General features: G+C 38.8%; 1 protein-coding gene across 4 annotated transcripts in view; it reads right to left on the bottom strand.

The window, feature by feature from the left end:
- Positions 1 to 6,852, bottom strand: part of RAB3IP (RAB3A interacting protein) — a 76,571-nt gene extending 69,719 nt beyond the window's left edge. For 2 of the 4 annotated variants that reach the window (XM_002752755.6, XM_078336853.1), the window contains exon 1: positions 6,687 to 6,852. Coding sequence is in view for 2 of the 4 variants with exons in the window: in XM_009004201.5 (XP_009002449.2) it covers positions 5,818 to 5,828 (11 nt within the window). In the remaining 2 variants the exon portion in view is untranslated. Of the gene's footprint in view, positions 1 to 5,817; positions 6,354 to 6,686 lie in introns of those variants that run through there. The other 2 variants (XM_009004201.5, XM_035257001.3) reach the window with 1 other exon arrangement.
- Positions 6,853 to 20,541: the final 13,689 nt, after the last annotated feature.

Here is a 20,541-nt window from a genome sequence, read left to right as displayed (position 1 = left end):
TATAGGACCTGCAATTTGTTTCAAAATAATATAGAAGTGAGAGAAGTGGATGGATGGGGACCTATCATTGTTGACAGTTACTGGGTTACATGATGGAAACTTTCAGGTTCATTATACTATTGTGTCTACTTATCTTATTTGAAACTCTCCATAATTATAATGCTCTCAAAAATAAAAGTTCAAGATTTGTTCAAATACTGTATAATAAAGGAGGAAAAACAAAACAAGTATGTAAAGTCATTTTTTCATTAACTTTTGTAATAATTTTAAAGTTGGCTTCCCAAACTAGCATTTTAGTTATGACAAAAAAAAAATCACATTTATCTTTTAAGAAGCAGTCTGTGTTTATAAATGCAAATGTAATTGATAGCCCAAGGGCAAAATTAGTCAAATGGTCAATCAGGCTATACAACTTGCCCATTTTTATTAAACTAGACCACAATTAAATTTCCACTAATTCCACATACCTTTTTTTTTTTTTGAGATGCAGTCTTGCTCTGTCATCCCAGCTAGAGTGCAGTGGCACAATCTTGGCTCACTGCAACCTCTGTCTCTGGAGTAGCTGGAATCAGAGGCGCCCACCACCACACCCAGCTATTTTTTGTATTTTGAGTAGAGATGGGGTTTCACCATGTTGACCAGTCTTGTCACGAACTCCTGACCTCAAGTAATCTGTCTGCCTGGACCTCCCAAACTGCTGGGACTACAGGTGTGAGTCACCGCACCAGCCTAATTCCATAATACGTCAGTGTACAATCTGACAACTGTAGATATGTTAGTTATCGCAGAGTGTTATGCTGAGGGTTTTCAGAAAATACTCTAAATATATGAACTAATATTATGTTGTATTTAATTACAAATACATATTTGTAATTATCCCAACATTCTTCAACTGACCAACTATCACCAAACAGCACGGTACCTATCAGGCCCAATGTTAAAGCTGTAAAATAAATAATTTTCATTCTTTTTTATATTTAATAAATTTTTGTAATTAAATATTACAAATAAATATGTAGTAATTAAATACAAATATGTTGTATTTAATTACAAATATTTATAATTATTTGTAATTAAATATTTATTTAAAATTTAACAGAATTTAACAGAAATATTGAAAAATCATTTTCCGCAGGGACATAGTTAAAGCTGGAAACCATCATTCTCAACAAACTAACACAGGAACAGAAAACCAAACACCGCATGTTCTCACTCATAAGTGGGAGTTGAACAATGAGAACACAGGGACACAGGGAAAGGAACATCACTCACGCGAGTCTGTTGGGGTGGGAGGGGGAAGGGAAGAGATAGCATTAGGAGAAATATCTAATGTAGATGATGGGCTGCGGTGCAGCAAACCACCATGGCACATGTATACCTATGTAACAAACCTGCATGTTCTGTACATGTATCCCAGAATTTTAAGTATAACAAAAAAAATCATTTTTGAAACTTCTTTTTCTCAAAAGTGGAAGCCTCATTTTGTATATCCTCTTAAGAATATATGTCAAGTAAACATTCAATAGGCACTGAAGTATGCACTGATGAATAAACAAGTCTTTAAAGAAGGAATGAATGGCAAAGCAGTGAAGAGTAGAGACAGTCAGGCTACATTTTTGCTGAAAAACATAGAAATGAAACAGTAAGTACCTTGCAAGAATATCAAAACTGGAGAAACAAGTTTCAGAAAACCTGAGCATTTTAACGGACTAACTTCAAAAAACCTTCCTTCTAGTTTTTCACTGACAAACTGCGTGAACTGGTGCAAGTCATTTAATATCTCTAAGCTTCATTTTTGACATCTACAATGGTAACGATATTATCTCCCCTGCCTACATTTGAGAAAATCAAACAGCATATCAATGTAAAAATGTTGTATACACTGTAAAGCACAATACAAATGTATGATTTTATAAAGATCTAAGAAAGAAGAAAAAAGTAATGGGGGAAATAGCAAAAGCATACTGAGGGTTTTGTCTTATAAATCAGAAGGGATCTTTATTTATCTTAGGTAAAGGGGAAAGAAGGGGAAAACTAGTCTTTCTGAGGCCTAGTTCAAATATTATTTTCCCCACAGGGAACTGATACAAATTTACTTGTTTTTTCAAACTTATTTTGGTTTTTCATTTATACTTTATCCTTATCTGACAACCAGGTGCCCCCAAACAAATATTCAATACTATCACTCTTATCTGGGCATATCAAATTACAATTCACTTATTTAAGTGGTTCTAACTATCATCTGTATGTTCCTTTGTGCTTATAGGGCATTCTCACATTTTTAAATAGAATTTCTTTATACTAAACTGTCAATTCATATACTTATTTGTCTATGCATCCATACCCCTCAGGGGAATTTCATCAACTGCCACTATGCTTATCCGTACAATCCTATTGTTAACTATAAGCACTAATCTTTCAGGAACTTGAACTAATTCGATAATTTTCATTCTTTTTCCTCTAAGTAATATCAGTTTATGGTTATAGTTATCTAGTTTTGTTTGTCTATATTCTAAGATAAATCAGGTTACTTTTTCCACTTTCCTCTAACCACTTTTCTCTTTTTCCACTTTTCTCTGACTATATACGATGTAAGCTTATAAAACTATATCATTTAGTTGTTAAGTTTAAAAAAAAAAAGCAGAAGGGAAAATAGAAACAGCAAATTAATGCTCCCAGTTGTAGAAGTATCCCCTTCTTCCTTCCTTTGTCCCTTCATTTCTCACTCAATGTTCATTTCAATTTTTACTGCTAAATCAGCTTCAATACATCCTAACATTCTTCAGCTGACCCACCATCACCAAACACAGCACAGAACCTATCAGACCCAATGTTAAAGCTATAAAATGATGTAAGCCCTATTCTCAAAGCACTTGTAGACTAGAGGAAGAAACCACCTTGTCAATTAACATGCTTCTACAGCCCTAGAAACAGTTACAAATACAACACAAATATCAAAGCTCATCAATACCAAAAAAGACGTATATACTAAGTATTATAAAAGCATAAAATTTTAAAACAGAATACTACCTGGTACAACTAAGGATAGTAGTACAAAAAAGAAGAAACTAGCTAGAAAGCAGTTTTCAAAGCCTCAGATTTTTTTTAGGGTATCATATGCATAGTAGCCAATTTACTATCTTTTGTTGAACTACATCTTAATCAAAAAGATACTAGACAAAAGCTTAGTTTGAAAAAGTGTACTCCTTCAGAATATCCTCAAAGCTTTCCCTCATTACCTCAATGCACAAATATCTCTACCCACTACCCCATCTGTCCTTCCTCTCCACTACTCAACTATCCTAGCACTTTGTCTTAGTTGACATTCATTAAAATATATAAACTGCCTTCTAAATTTTGAAGAACTTATCAAAGATAGGGAATGATTATAAGGTCCTACCTTCCATATTCCTTATAAAGAGTTTCCTTTAACCTCTACTGTGACTTGCAGAGTAGATGCTCAATGAATATTTGATTTAAAAAATCTCTGGTGACACATGAGAATTACATGTTACATTAATATTACATATCTCATAAAAGCTAAATTAAAAACAGTTCCTCAGCATTATAAGCTATACATAAACAAGTGATAATGTAGTGATTATGAGCACACAATTCTTCCGCATTACCACTTAAGCCATGAAGAAATGACAGAGTGTAGTGGTTAAGAGCACAGACATGGAAGACAAACTGTCTGACATCTAATCTAGACCTGTCACTTAATTAACTATGTGACCTTGGGCAAACTACATAAGGTCTCAGCATCTCAATTTTCTCAACTATAAAACAAGGATGAAGTATTATCTCCTGGCTCACTGTGAGAGTAAATGAGTTAGTATAATGCTTAGACCAGGACTTGGCATGATAAGCACTAGACTGAAACATAACTGTAGTAGCAATGCTGCTATCACTGTCATCGGAAAACTTGAGTATTTTTAAACCAAATATACAAATGGTAACACTTGTGATCTGTGTGCCTCCTTATAGTTACAAAGCTCTTTAACAGAAAGTACATACCACGTAAGAAACAAGAGCACCAAGTTCCACTTTGGGCAGTCAGATACAGTTTTTAATAGTGGCTCTGTCACTGGCCATCTCTATGACCACTGACAACTAAGTTAACTACAGACAAATTACTGCAACTTTCTTTTGTTGACTGAGTCTCACTCTGTCACCCAGGCTGGAGTACAGTGGCACCATCTGGGCTCACTGCAACCTCCGCCTCCCAGGTTCAAGCAATTCTCCTGCCTCAGCCTCCTAAGTAGCTGGGATTACAGGTACACAACACCATGATAGGCTAATTTTCGTATTTTTAGTAGAGACACAGTTTCACCGTTTTAGTCAAGCTGGTCTCGAACTCCTGACCTCGTGATCCACCACCTCAGCCTCCCAAAATGTTGGGATTACCGGTGTGAGCCACGGCGTCCAGCCAAATTATTATAACTTTCTAAGCCTCCATTTCCTGATTTGTAAAATTTGATAAACCACCTATATCACAGGAATGTCCAGAGGACTAAAGAATCAAGGTACCGAAAACAAGCACACACATTGCCTTGCACACAATCAAGCTCATGTTTGTTCCTTCTCCGCTTCCCCTCATCTCTAATGGAGTATCTTATTAAATCCTCATCTCACCATTAGGAAGTTCATATTAGTTGAAACATAAACAGCAGAATATTAGCGATTTCAATCTAATAGTATCTCCATTGACAAATGGAGAAAATAAGCTCAAAGAGGTTAAATGATTTACTCAAGGTTTATGCATAGTAAGTGAGGGAGCTGAACCTTAAATAATTTTTCATTCACCCAGCTCACTAATTTGTTCACTGCATCCTGCTGAGGAGAATAAAGTATACTAACTACCATAATGCATATAAAACTACTGTAATCGACAAGGTTTTTTTCCTGCCATGTTTAAAAAATGAGGGGGTGAAAGATTTCTAAGAACCTTTCCATTTTAAAAATTACTTGTAGAGGATGTGTGTGTGTGTTGGAGGAAGATGAGAGTTTAGGGAAAATAAAAGATAAAATATATTAAAGGAAGCATATGGTTAACTACACTAATTCAAAAAGTATAATAGGATCTATTCAGAAATCCCACAAAGCAGCTAAACATCAAATAGCCATCCTGGTGAAAGGTTACAAGTATTCAGTACCACAGATGAGCTGTTTGCCAAACACACAAGAAGAGTTATATTAAACACCTTGGTTCACAACATTAATGGAAAAAAATGCAAAGGCTTTTCCTCTAATCATTAAAAAAATAGACTACTTAATTGCCTGTTTATTTCTATAAATTCCACAAGGGCTTTAGCATTAGATCACATAAACTGTATCTGGAATACAATGTCTGCCCAAACACGAAAAGTCCTATAGAAATGCACAGTACCAGTAAATAAATAACAAATGGTAACAGAACAAGGCCCCATAAAACTGGTGAAATATTTAACAGTATCAAATATTTACTATGATTGGTCTACAACCCTATTCTGCCTCTTTTCTCCTTGATTTGTCATTCACCATTTAAAAAAAACCTTCATGAACAACAAAATGAGAAAAACGATAATGAACAAGAACTAGGTCTTTCAGCTGATTTACAATGGACCAGTTTTGTTGTAATCCTCTTATGGGCCCCTCCAATTACGCAATCATTCCACTGTAAGAGACTACAAGGCTGTTAACCCGACACTGAAAGGTGGGGGTGGGTAGCAGGAGAGTGTATAACAGGTAGCCTCCGAACAGGCAACAATTCCACGAAACTAAATTTCCTCTCGGGAATCAGTACTAACTCAGCGCTCCTGTCTTTCAAGACCTTACCCCTTAGCCATTGCAGAGATCTCTTTTTTAATCCCATAACAACTGGCAACTCTTCACTTGCTGCGGCTTCTACCCAGCAGCATCATCACTTCTGGAGCCAGGAAGCTCGCGCTTTCCCGGACGGCCGGGCGAATAGTCAACGCTGGGAGGGCAGAGCCGGTGCAATCCCACCAGTGCAGCTCGTCTCAACTCCCCGGAACACTAGTCGGGCTGCACGGAGATCCTCGGGCGCGACTCCGGGCACCTGCCTGTAATTTCCCACCAGTTTTCACCGAAACCTCCCGAGGGTGACCTCTACGCCTCGGCACGGTGCCTTGCGCGTCGTTTCCTAAGACTGGGGCACGAAACCACCACAGGTCCACAGCTACAGCCTCGTCCACAGCCCTGCCGCGCGGTGTCCGGTGTTGTGAGCGGCTTCCGACTTGCTCGGGAACTCTCTTCACCCACTCTGCGACCCTGGCCTTCTTCTCTCGGCCGCCCCCGCGCGCCCGCCTGCCAGCAGCCAGGTAACCCGTCCGGCTCTGGTTCCCCACCCCGGGGACGCGGGACCGCGCAGTTAATGAGTAACGCGCCCGAGCCCGGGGGAGGAGCCGCCGAACGACGCCCACTAGGGGGTGGCCGGCTGACCCGGGGCGCCGAGCCCCCCCCACGCCGCCCCCAAGGGCCCAGAGCCCGAGTGCCCAGGCGGACAGCGCGCTCGCCGAACCGGGGCATCCCGCCGAACCCCCGCCGCCCGCGCCCTCCCCGGCGCCGGCACCTGCACCTGCCGCGGCCGCCTCTCCCGGCCGACTCGCGGTAGGCGGGTGCGCTGGCGCCGAGTGGGGCGGTGCTCCACGCCCCGGGCCTCTCCCTCCCGTGGCCGCACTCACCTGACTAAAGCACCGCGGCTGCGGCCGGCGCTCAGGGGCGCTCGCAGAGCCGCAGAGAGCGCGCCCCGAAGCAGCGAGAGGCGGAGGAGGGCGGCGAGCCCTTCCAGCTACACTCCGTGGCGGCGGGCTCAAGGCGCCGGCAGCTGCTGAGGGAACACGGGACTGCGCCTGCGCCTGCGCCGGGAGCGGGGCCGGGGCCGGGAGCCGGGCCGGGGCCGGGAGCCGCGGATCCTCACAGACGGAGGGCGGGGAGGGGGGTGTGGCCGGCAGGGGCGGGGCGAACCCGGCTTGAGGCCTGGGGGCGGACGCGTTTCCGCGCCCCCTGGCGCCAGGCGGGGCGCGTCGCAGGTGTCAAAGACCTGGCGCCAGGTTCCTCCGCGGGCGGTTTCCCTTGGAATGAGCGCGGGCCGGAGAGGCGGCCTCAGGTTGACTTGAAGCATGTTGGGCTCCCCATGAAGGAGAAGAGGTAACTTCGCCATGAATTGAGGACTCCTAGAACCAACCTGAGACTCCGTGGCCATATAAGCCTTTCGACGTGTGTGTGTGGCGGAGGATGGGAGGGGAGGAATCTTGTAGAACCCAGATCCCATCATTCCAGCAACTGCCAGAGCGTTCGAGAATGTCTGTACTTGCATTATCTCATCTTTTCTGTCAACTGTTTTATCAAACTTCCATACCACTTTAGGTCCTCCAGGAAGGAAAAATACAAAAAGAGCCAAGCTCCCAAAAATCAGAAAATAAAGAAGCAGTTATCGTATGAGTTTATATATAGCAAAAGAGAAACGTGCAATTTATGTGATACACATATTGAATAGGACTATCATTCTGGGTATTAATCTCATCTATTAGAGGCAGTAAAGAAAAGTAGACCATGTGTATGGCTGTTGGAGTCAGAATTAATTGGGTTTGAGTCCGCCATCTGCTAGCTGAGTGGTCTTGGGCAAGTGAATCTCTCTATCGCCCCAATTTTCTCATCTGTGAATGAGTATATGAGAACCTGCTTTGTTGAGTCATTGAGAGTTTAAATGGCTTAATTCATGTAAACACTTTGTATACTTCGTGACACAGAGTGCCTAATGAATATTAGCTGTTATTATACCATTATTACTATTACCATGCATCTATAATCCAGAAACCTTGAGAGTCAGTTTTTCTTATTTTATACCCCATCATCAATATATCACCAAGTCTTATTTATCCTAATTTCTAAATAATTCTTAAATCGATCTTATCTGATACTCATTGCCATTAGAAATGACCCTTCTCATTAATGGACTCCTAACTATTCTCCCTTATACCACATAGCTGGTTCATTCATTCATCAAACATTTTACTGCACTCCATCTGTGTGCCTCCTGTTAGACACAGGGACAGAGAAACCATGACAAAGTCCCCACCATCCAAGGACTCAAACCTATATAGGGAGGCAAGTATGTCAATAATAGCTACGTGGAATGAATAAATTAAATATGCAGCAAACCACTTGGGCTCCCCAGTCTTGCCATACTTATATACATCTCTATATTTTCATATGCTGTTTCTTTTTATGTCTTGATCTCCTACCTTTTCCTTGGCTTCCTAATTATTTGTTATCCATTATCTAACCTAGACATCAGTTCCATTGTGAACCTTTCCCTGTTGTTGGCCACTCAGCTCTATCCCACCCACTCCAGTATGGGCTAAGTGCCCCTACCAGTGCTTCCATAACACCTTATTGCTTTGCAACACTTACCACATAGAGTTATCATTGTAGCTATATTTCTCCATTTTCCTAGACTGTGAGCTTCTTGAGAACAGGCACGAGGTCTGACATGCAGAAGGAGTGAATAAATGCAGAATGAATGAATGGCAGACATGTAGAGTGCAGTCTTGGTATGTGAATGTTTAGAGGACAAGTCCTATGATATATTCTACATAAGACCTAACACTTCATGATCTACAGGAAATAGCAGTAACCATATGCCCGAGTCCTGTTTGGTCCATTTACAAATCACCTGCCATCCATGAGGCTTTTTGGAATATACTGAAGGATGCTTCCTCTTGAATACTTAACCTGCTAGCACTGTTTGAGATGAGTGATATAGATTGTTACCTATAATAATACTTCAGTGTTCTTGCAGTACAGAGACCAAGATACATTACAGAATGTTAGACACTCAGAATCTCAGCCTACAAAATATATAAAGTACTGTGAGCATCTTAAGTTTCATAGCTTACCCAAATATAAAAAGGACAGCTATTTCACAAAATTTAAAAGTGTGAAAGATTATTTGGATTGGCATGGTGGCTGATGCCTGTAATCCCAACACTTTGGGAGGCCAAGGTGGGTGGCTCACTTGAGGTCAGGAGTTCGAGACCAGCCTGGCCAACATAGTTGGCCAGAATCCCCGTCTCTACCAAAAAAACCCCAAAATACAAAAATTAGCTGTGCATGATGGTGCACACTTGTAGTTCCAGCTACCTGGAAAGCCGAAGTAGGAGAATCACTTGAATCCAGGAGGCAGAGGTTGCAGTGAGCCGAGATCACAGCACTGCACAATAGCCTGGGTGACAGAGTGAGACTCTGTCTCAGAAGAACGAAACAAAACAAAAGGCCGGGTGCAGTGACTCATGCCTGTAATCACAGAGGTGGGCAGATCACTTGAGGTCAGAAGTTCAAGACTAGCCTGGGCAACATGGTAAAACCCCCTCTCTACTAAAAGTAGAACAATTAGCCAGGTGTGGTAGCTGGTGCCTATAATCCCAGCTGCTCCGGGAGGCTGGGGCAGGAGAATCACTTGAACCTGGGAGGTGGAGGTTGCAGTAAGCTGCTCACGCCATTGTACTCCAGCCTGGGCAATAAGAGCCAGACTCCATCTCAAAAAAAAAAGTGAAAGATTTTATAGTGTGCTCAAGGTTGCTTTTTCTCTTTATTTTTTCTTTTTATTTTCTAAAAATGTAAATTATACAATTAATGTCAAATATAACATATAAAATAATATTTTGTTAAATCTTAAGTCTTTCTCATTTATGCCTTGGGCCAGAAACAAAGGAGATGAGTGCAAAGATACAGAAATTTTAAATTTAACAACCCATTCTAAGGTTATTACCCTTAGTTATAACTTTTATTACTTATTTGCCTATGTTTTGTTTTTAAAGTTAAGAAAATGTGTGTTTTCATGGTATTTTCCAGTTGCAAACTGACTTCATGTTAATGATTACATGAGTCCTGTACAAAAAACAATTTGATGCAGGTGGAAAGGTAATTATTCTTCATGTTTGTGGATGGGAAGATTAGGCCACCAGAGTGAGAAACCTACCTCTGTTGTTTGGAATGCAGGTTAATATCTTAAAACCGAATGAAGTGGAAACTCTAAAAAGCATGTTGGACTTTTGTGTCTAGTGGTATGGCAGACTGGAGACTCTGGCTGATTCTTCCACCAAAAGCAACTTAAAGTGCTCATAAAATACGTAAAATGTCCTATCAAACATATCAAAGAGCTGGCAAGAATATAAGAAGCCATGAAGGGCAAAAACTAGGTATGAGTGAGAACTCAGACAGTAAATAATCACAATGCAAAAATGAAATGAAAACAAGAGACAATTATAGAGAAAATGTACCAAAAGTAATCTATCACTTCCTCATCTAGCAACATAGTTGCTGAGTGCCAATGCTTGTGTTCTTATAAAAACTGGCTTTTGAAACTTCTGGACAAAAAAGCAGAGCAATCTCAAAAGTGTTATCATGATATTAATCATGAACTACCCTGTATTTCAGGCACCTTTTCTGACGTTAGAATAAGCGACTGGGAAAAACAGAGAGAAAGGGTTTAACAGAGAGCTTAGACTCTAAAAAGTCCCTCTTTCAAAAGAATCACTTTAACAAGCTACATATATATAAGAAAATGTTTTGAGAATTGACTTTAGATCCAGTTTATCACACACACAAATTACCATCCAACAAACAAATATTTATTTGTTGCTTCTCTGTGCCAACTATGTAAATAATTTTTAGTAAGAAGGAAGAGAAGGCGAGATGAGACACAATGAGAGGGCTTCCTGGTCTCCCCTTAGTATTTTAATTCCAGCTACCAATCTATTACTGAGGCTTCCTTCATCCCTTCCCATAGGTTCTGTAAGAAAGCCTTCTGTCTTTAAAATAATTCCCCCTTTTTGCTTTATATAACTTTGAATGATTCTTGTTACTGCCACCAGAAAATTACCCTAAACAATATATTTTCATACAGGGATTGATTTCTGCAGCAGTTAAAAAAAACTCGAAGTAACAGTAGCCTAAAGAAAGTAAAATATGTTACTCTCACATCAGGAAAGATGACTCTAATCAGCAGAGCAAAAGGCTCCTTTCATCATGTGGCTTTACCATTCTAAATGCAGCTTCTACCTTGTGATCCATTGTGGCTGCTCAAGCTCTACCCATTACATCCTTTTTCCAGTGAGCAAAAAGGAGGCAGGGGCAGAAAGGAACACATGCCTTTATTCTAGACCACTTGCAAAAGTTGTATACATCACTACACTATTCTCTTTTGGTCAAGTGCAGTCTTTATTGGGTAACCATGTGCCCAGCTAAAAATCAATGGTTCTAACACTAATGAAGAAGGTGAGAACAGTTATTGAAGAGAATCTAGTTCATCATCTGAGATGAGACTTAGGATGAGAGAAATGGCAATGGAGTAGGACATACAAATAGAGCAAAGGCAGAGTTAGGAAAACATGCTGTGTGTTCAGGGATGGTAAGCAATACAGATTAGTTGGTCATGGAACAAGTGCAGTAGATAGATAAGCCTGGAAGGATACACAGAAGCCAGATGGTGGAAAGATCATAAATGCCAGGCTGAAGAATATAGAATTTGATAGAAGAGGGTTACTGAAATATTTTTTGAGCTGGATAGTAAAATGATAAAAACAATGCTTTAGGAAGACTTGTGTTGGCAATGCCTAGAATATATTTGAGAGAATGACTACAGACAAGGAAATTAGATAGGAAGCTACAATGAGATAGTTGCCTATACTTCAACAAAGCTGAGAAACTGAAACATTTCAAAGGATGTTGTCTAATGCAACAAGTGATTAGATGTCTCACATGCTCGCTCGCTCTCTCTCTCTCTCTCTCTCTCTTACACACACACACACACACACACACATACACACACACAGCGCTTACTAGGCGTCTATTATGTCTTTTTGAGATCAGCACATTGATGTTACTTGGAGAAGCATCTTTTCACCATATCAGTCCATATGATTCCAGTGGAACTGAATTCCCCCAACTCTAGGGATGAATATGTGACCCAGGCATGACCAATTAGAGAATATGCCTAGTCTCTGTGATGGATTCAGTGATAAGCAAATGACTCAAACAGAGCCAATAAGTCTCCGTTCTGGGACTTTTAATGTTGGGAAAAATGAATCTCTCTATGTAGATTGCTAAGAAGATCAAATGTAAGCTGCTGGCAACAATGTTGCCCCCATTGGAGAACATGCCTAAAAATGGAACTAACATGGAGAAGGCAGATCTGAGAATGAAGAAAACCAAGTGTGAGTCCAAAGGACATCATTTTACTTCCTGGATCAACCTGTGACTGAAGCCAGTATCCTGGACTATTTAATAACACGAACCAGTAATTTTCTCTTTGCTTATGACAGATTATGTTGGATTTTCTGCCACTAGCGACTGAATATACAGAAATAAAGGTGAGAAAAGAATCAATGAGAATTTCAAGTTTTAAAGTTAGTATCATCTACCTTTGCCGTAGGTAGTATTAACCAGACTTGGCTCTGATCAATTTTATCTGTTCCAAAAAATCAAATCTACATTCAAAGAGAGGGTGTTTGGGGCCGGGCATGGTGGTTCACACTGTAATCCCAGCACTTTGGGAGGCTGAGGTGGTCAGATCACCTGAAGTCAGGAGTTCAAGACCAGCCTGGCCAACATGGGGAAACCCTGTCTCCACTAAAAATATAAAAATTAGCTGAGCGTGGTTGTGGGTGCCTGTAATCCCAGCTACTCAGGAGGCTGAGGCAGGAGAATTGCTTGAACCCGGGAGGTGAAGTTTGCAGTGAGCCAAGATTGGGCCACTGCATTCCAGCCTGGGCAACAGAATGAGACTCTATCTCAAAAAAAATTAAAGAAACAAAGATGTTCAGTATAATTGGGAATATTCACAGTAATGCCATGAAAACTCTGAAAAAGAATTAGAGTCATAGATTATTGGAGTTGGAAGAGATCTTTAAGGCATCTCCCCTCACCGTCTATTTTCACAAATGAGAAAGCTGAGACCCCAGAAGAGGAAGTAATTTATCCAAGGTCACACAGCTAAAATATGCCAAAGCTGAGTCCTGAACCCAGGTCTTTGGAATACTAGTCTATATATTTCTATTGTCTCATCGTGACATTTCAAAACAAGACATCTACAAAAATGTTGTCAAGTACATTTGAAATACATATGACACAAATACAGACAACTTCCTATGAAGCAACTATTTTGAAAGGATAATATTTATTTTGAAAGCATGGGAGTGGCAGCAATGTTCACCACATTCTTGTGAGGATAGATGGTATTCTGTACAATGTTGCTGTGACTCATGCCATAATACCTTAAGTGAAACCAACCATGCTGTGTTAACCACTAATAACTGGACCTGGATAGATACCTGAGCCAAAATCAACCCTGTGTGGCTAGATTGAAGATGAGAAAGGTCAAACTTGTGAAGTGGCATGAAGCTCTCCCCAATAGGGATTCTCCATTCTGCTGATGGAAATCAACCCAGTCAGTCCCCCTCCCTTTGAAAATATAAATGCTAAGTATACACACAGAGGGTAGTCATTCAAGTTCAACTGGCAACCCAAATCAAGATAAACTATTCTTCATTAGGCCTACTATGTCCTCATTATAGGAATACTGGGGTCCACATATCTTGTAATACCTAATCTCTATATTTGTGCAATAATTATGCATGAATTTCTTTACTTATTGAGTGTCCTTTACATGTCAGATACTTCTCAGATACTTGGAAAATGACAGAGAATAAGATAACATCTCTGCTGCTTTTTAATGGCTCTTACATTCTAATGGAAGAGACAGTCAATACAGGCATAAATATATAACATCATGTCAAGTAATAATATGTGCTATGAAGAAAAATAAAGCAGGACTCATTACTTCATGAGAACTTTATCACACAGCCAAACACAGCTATAAGGGAAGCCAGAAAATGTGGTCTCTTCATCAGCAGTCATCTGCCCAGGAAGAAAGAATTAGCAGTCTGCCGCCAAAAAAAAAAAAAAGTAATAATAATAGTATGAGTAGAAACAGGGAAGACATTACACTTTGATGCATCTAACACATCTACAAATTAAGGAACAATTCATCTTTTGTTTAAATTAACCTTAAGGTAGTATTAGCCTGGTTATTCTGATAAATGCATATATAACTTGTATTTCTTGGGTTACTTTGGGGGAGTCTTGTCTCTCAGTGTTTGCCTAATTTTGATGCTGTCATTTATCAGTGATTTATTGTGTATCATTAGTGGGCTAATATTCAATTAAACAGATGACAGAATATTTCTGAGATAGAAAAAAGTTTCTCTATTCTCCAAAGAAAATATCCCTGCCCAGTACCCCATCTACTGCTGCATATTTTATCTCAGCCAGTGTTTTTGATTTTTTAAAGTGACAGATAAAATTGCATGTATTTACTGTGTACCCTCAGCAAGCCTTATTTATAAAAACAATATCTACTCTGTTTTCTCTACCAAGCATTTTCACATAAATACCCATGCTCTTGTAAGTCAGTCAGTTAATTATTGAGTGGCTACTATGTACAATGTGCAGCTGGTGAACCACTAGAATCAGAATCACCTGAAACACTTATTTAAACAGGCTTTATGAGTCAGAAGCTTTAACATGGGCCTCTCTGAAATTTTTCAACAAATATTGGAAGCAATTTTTATGACACTACACTTTAGAAATCAACAGTAAAGAATGCATGGTAAAAGTAAAGCAGAAAATTCTCCCAACTACAATCTAGTTGGATTAACTTAATACATACATAAAACAGTGATTTAAAAAATGTATCCAGAGAATAAAGATAGCATCCTCTACTCCTCCACCTCGCAGAAATTACTCAGTAGTAGCAAGGATAATGACAATACTACAAAATTTATTTTCATTGAAAACAGTATCTACCTGAAACCCTGAACTACAATATATGTGAAACAGAGTGAAAGGCAGAAATACTTTGATAAAAGATGTAAATGCCTACAGACTGCAAAAGACATCATCAACATCAACAAAGCACATTTAACAGAAGTGACTCACCTTAGAGACAAAACCAACAATTTTCATTTGAAATAAGTAAATCAAGTATGTGGATGGGCAGCACTGCCTTCCCTCAACCTGGTTTATTATAAAAAAGAAGCCAATAAGGCGCCATTGAAAGAAGAATCATTCAGACATACCATACATGCAGAAAGCATGTGTTGGTGAGGCCAAACGGAAAAAAAAAAGACTGCGATGTGAGCAGCCCTGTGATTGCCGATTTCTCTTAGTTAAAAGTAGAAGCTAAAGGAACTCATCTACACAACCTTTGTGTCATGAGCAGAATTCCTATTAGGCTGAAACATGGTCCAGGCCTCTCAGCACAAACCTTCTGCAATTAGCATGTCTTGGAAAACCTCTCCTCCAAACATGAGCAATCAATCAAAAAGTAATCAATTATCCAGGAACGGTGGTGCAAGCATGTAGTCCCAGCTACTTGGGAGGCTGAGGCAGGGGATCTCTTGAGCCCAAGAGTTCGAGGCTAGCTAGGGCAACATAGCAAGACTCTATCTCTAAAAACCTTTTTTTTTTTTATTTTTAAGGTGCATATATAAAAACCATGCACATTTTACAAAACAAATATGCAAACAAAAAGATACATATTTAATGAATTTCATGATTGCTTGTGGGGGGGATAGGAATAGGAATAAAAAGGAAACCATAAATAAATAAAACTAGGCTTGCATGAATCAATTCTGAAATGTGGCATGAACTAATAAGTATGACTAACTCAAATTTCTTAAGTCCCTTCACTTGAAAATTGTTTTTAAAGCAGCAGAACCACAAAAGGAACTTAAATATGAATTGAAATGGGAGAGGAAAAAAATAACTGTTTCAAAAATGAAGACAAAATTAACACAAACTTGGAATAAACACTTGTTAAGGGGGAAAAAAGCAAAATAAAAATGTTTAAAGAATCACAAGCAAGTTAAATCAAATGAAAATGAAAAAAATGTTTTAAAAAGGTTAGAGAGAAAATTATGTAAATAGAAAGAGATAAAAGAAATCCAATATGTGCATAATCTAACAAAAGAATCTAGAAGTTGGAACAGGAAAAAAAAAAAGCAGATAAATATTTTGAGACACTTTCTAGAAATAAAAGACCTAAATCTATAGACTGAAAGAGCATGCCATTTCCCAAAGAAAAAATGGCAATAATAATCAAACCAAGACCTAGTCTAGTATAGCTACTGGATTTCAAAGATAATGAAAGAATCCTTGGGGCATCCATAGCAAGGTAATCAAGACATCTATAAGGGGAAAAAATTAAAATATAATTCTAAAGATTTTATACCCAAGGATTTCATACCAGAGAAACTCGTCCAAATAAAAATGTAATGAACAAACTCTTTTGAACATGCCAGCAATATGATTTTCATATTATCCTTTTTTATAGGATATTTCAAGAGAATGAATTTCAGCTACCAAAGAAATAAATTCAGAAATATGGACAGTGGGAGGAGACTGGCAGTAATCATTAAATCCATTTATCTCTGGAAGTAAGTCTAAACCAATGTTGAGAATTATGGTCATAGAACAGAAAGTAACTGTTGTAAGTCTTGGCAATATAACACGAAATAAACAACAAAAGCTAAAAGAGAAAAGAAATAAGGTAAACATTACAAAAACAATATAATTAGGGGGTGAAGAGGTAAGGAACAGGAAATATACTGTTCAATGCTTTTAATAATTATAAAAAATAATTTCAAAGTTATTAAGATGACCACTGGAACAAAAAATGCAAACTTTCAAGTTCAAAAAATATGCATATACAAAGAATATACAGGCCATGTAGTGACAAACACATAAATGAGCACTACAAACAAAGCCTAACACCAACAGCAAAGACAGGTAAAGTAAAATAAAACATGACATGACTTTCTTTTCAGTAAGCACTGAAAATTTTCAATTAATTTTCTCAACTGGGACATCAGGGCAAATCTCAACCTTGTGCTATATACATAAGATACCGTGAAAACGAAATAATTTAGGAAGGTGGAAAATAAAAAGATAGGTGAAGGCATACCAAGCAAATTAAAGCCAAGATCAAGATTTTATCTCAAAGTTAAATTCAAGAAAAAAGGATTAAATGAGACAAAGATAGGCACTTTATAAAACACAAGATGCAAAATTAAGATTTCACACTTTTAAATACCAGTGTACCAAATAACATAGAATTGAAATTTATAAAGTAAAACTACATTAAATAAAAAGAAAAATCCACAGAAAACATGACTGGTTAACTTTTCTCATCCAGAACAGATCAAGTGGTCAAAAACTAAGTAAGGATATAGAAGACCTAAATAACATAATTAGCAAGGTAGACTGCATATGTACATTTATATAAGTTTATATAAATATATGAGCAAGAATAATACATTTTCTTTCCATGTACCATAAACTAGTTACAAACATTGACTAAGTATCTAGAGGTGCTTTAGCTAGTCCTAAAAATTTTGTCTCTAACGGACAAGGGAAATGCTCCTTTATTCTCAGACTCCTTTATTATTTTTTAAAAATAGAGCTCTTTTTTTTGAAAATTTAAATACGTGCAAATGACGAAAAAGAGTGAACAAGATCAGACACACTCATTTGCACTTTTAACAATTATTAGTTAAGTACCAAATCTGTTTCTATACCTCCAACAACTTCTTGCCATCCTGCATTATTTTATAGTTTTTTTATTAACTTTATTAAGGTATAATTTACATACCATAAAATTCACTCATTATAAGTATATGAATCAATAATTGTCAGTAAATATATAGAGTTGTGCAACCACACTACATTCCAGTTTAAGAACAATGCCGTTATCCTCGAAAGATTCTTCATGTTGCAATAAGATTCTCCATTTGCAATAATTTCACTCTTAGCCCCAGTTCTAGGCAACCACTGGTCTACTTTCTGTCTATATATTGCCTCATGAGCTTAAGTGATTTTCCTGCCTCCGCCACCCAAGCAGTTGGGACTACACACACCTGGCTAATTTTTGTATTTTTTGGGAGAGATTAGGTTTGCCATGTTACTGAGACTGGTAATTAAAAATTTCTTTTTGTATATGGAGATGGAGTCTCACTAAGTTGCCCAGGCTGGTCTCAAACTCCAGGCTTTAAGTGATCCTTCTGCCTTGGCCTCCCCAGGTGCTGGGATTATAGGCATGAGCCACTGTCCCTGGCCTTCATTTTACCGCAGACTAAGATGCAACATTATTATTATTATTTGAGATGGAGTCTTGCTCTGTCGCAGAGGCTGGAGCACAGTGGTGCAATCTCAGCTCACTGTAACCTCTGCCTCCTGGGTTCAAACAATTCTTATACCTCAGCCTCCCAAGTAGCTGGGACTACAGGCATGCACCACCACACGTGGCTAGCTTTATTTTGGTAGCGACGAGGTTTCACCATGTTGCCCAGAGTGGTCTTGAACTCCTGAGCTCAGGCAATCTGCATACCTTGGCCTCCCAAAGTGATAGGATTACAAGCATGAGCTGCTACTCCTGGTCTAAGATGCAATGCTTTTTATATTTTAATATCTCTGAATTAGGATGTGTCTTATAATTTTTTATGACTAAAAACATCATGTCTTTAACCAAAACTATTTTCTTTTTTTCTTGGTAGTACACTGGGTTTTATAATCAACAGTATCTTGGAATTGATGAAATACAATAACTTCTAAGAAAGTAGTTTCTGAACAGATTTAAATTTGTTACACTTGATACCTGCCCAAGAAAACATGTATTCTGTTTCATCAGGATATTTTGGACGTACTGAAGCAGAAAAAAATTTTAGGCCAGGTACTGTGGCTCATGCCTGTAATCTCAGCACTTTGAGAGGCCAAGGCAGAAGGTTTGCTGGAGGCTAGGAGTACAAGACCAGCCTGACAACATGACAAGACCATCTCTAAAAATAAAGTAAAAAGAAAAAAGAAAAAGGCAGCATGGGCCTGTGAGGCCTGTGGGTGCCTGCATTCCCCAGATCCCCCTGCATCCCCCAGCTCCCCCTGGAGTCAGCTCTGCAGTGGTCTACTCCGGTTGCCCACTGCAATTCAGGTTGCAGACAGAAGGCTGACTGTTCTCTGCCCTTTGTTGTGGCCCCCCCAGGCCCCAGTTACTGCAGCAACCACCAGAGCAGCCGCGGCTCTATGGAGGAGCCCCGGGCTACCCCTCAGCCACACTTGAGGCTGGTTCTGGAGGTGCGACACAGGGTTGTGGCAGCACTGCGTCAAAGTATGGGAGCAGATTCTAATTCTTATGGTTTTCCATGGGAATGGTGATACGAGCAGCCAAGGTGAGAGTCTTACGACTAAATTACTTTCATTGTATTTTATTCTAGATAGTATAGCTATTTTAATTTGCTTAATCCACTATTATATAAACAATAGTGGGAGTTTTATATATGTAATCTTGAAGGTGGAGGCTTTAAATTCTAAAGGCTGTGTCTTTATGCCATGAACTGTATTTACTGTGGTTGTTGACAAATGTGAAAGTAACTTTATGCTTAATTAAACACATTTTAGTTGATTTAAAGACTTGTTTGGCATTGATAATAATAAAATCAGCTAGTTTTTCTATTAAAAAACCTCATAGCATATGTAATGTGAACCCTACTGCAAACTATGAGTTTAGTTAATAAGAATGTTTCAGCATTGGCTCATCAATTGTAACAGATATGCCACACTAATGCCAGATGTTAATAATATGGGAAACTGTGTATGTGGGTGGGGCAGGAAAAGGGTATATGGGAACTCTATACTTTCTGTTCAATTTTTCTGCAAACCTCAAACTGCTCTAAAAATTCATTGAAAAAATGAGATGTAAAAAGGAAGAGTAAATGAAACAATAAAAATACCAAAGAAATAAAAATAGAAGAAAATATAAATTAATATCTAATTTAAGAATAAACTTGGTAGGAATATGTCAAAAAAACATGAATCAAGAAAGAAAAGACAATACACCACTAGAGAAATGAGCAATAGATATTAACAGACTTTTTTAAAAAAGAACCATAAATGTTCAATAAGACTATAAGAGAAATATTCAGTCACATTAATACTAAAACTTAAAATTATCAGATTTCATTTTTATCTATGAAATTGGCAAACATTTTTAAAAGAGATAATAGTAATCATGAGGGGCCAAACAGGCCCTTTCACATATGACCAGTGAGGACTGTAAATTGGGAGACCTTTGGTCAGAAAAAAAAATTTCCAAAACTTGGAAGGCAAAATATGATTGCATAATTTGTTTTCATGTGAGGGCACTGTCTAACTGGCCCATCTAAGGTGAATTGAATCCTGACTTGTTATTATTGATTTGCACATTCTACAAATTCAGATGTTAGCTTGTAGAAAATTAGTAAAATGTAGGGCCAGGCACATGCTTGTAATCCTAGCACTTTGGGAGGCCGAGGCAGGCAAATCACAGTCAAGAGGTCAAGACCATCCTGGCCAACATAGTGAAAGCCCGTCTCTACTAAAATACAGAATTAGTTGGGCATGGTGGTGTGCACCTGTAATCCCAGCTGCTTGGGAGGCTGAGGAAGG

Source organism: Callithrix jacchus, chromosome 9 (assembly GCF_049354715.1).
Source record: "Callithrix jacchus isolate 240 chromosome 9, calJac240_pri, whole genome shotgun sequence".
Classification (NCBI taxonomy): Eukaryota; Metazoa; Chordata; class Mammalia; order Primates; family Cebidae; genus Callithrix; species Callithrix jacchus.
The sequence above is the reverse complement of the archived record's forward strand: the minus strand, read 5'-3'. Positions and strand labels throughout refer to the sequence as shown.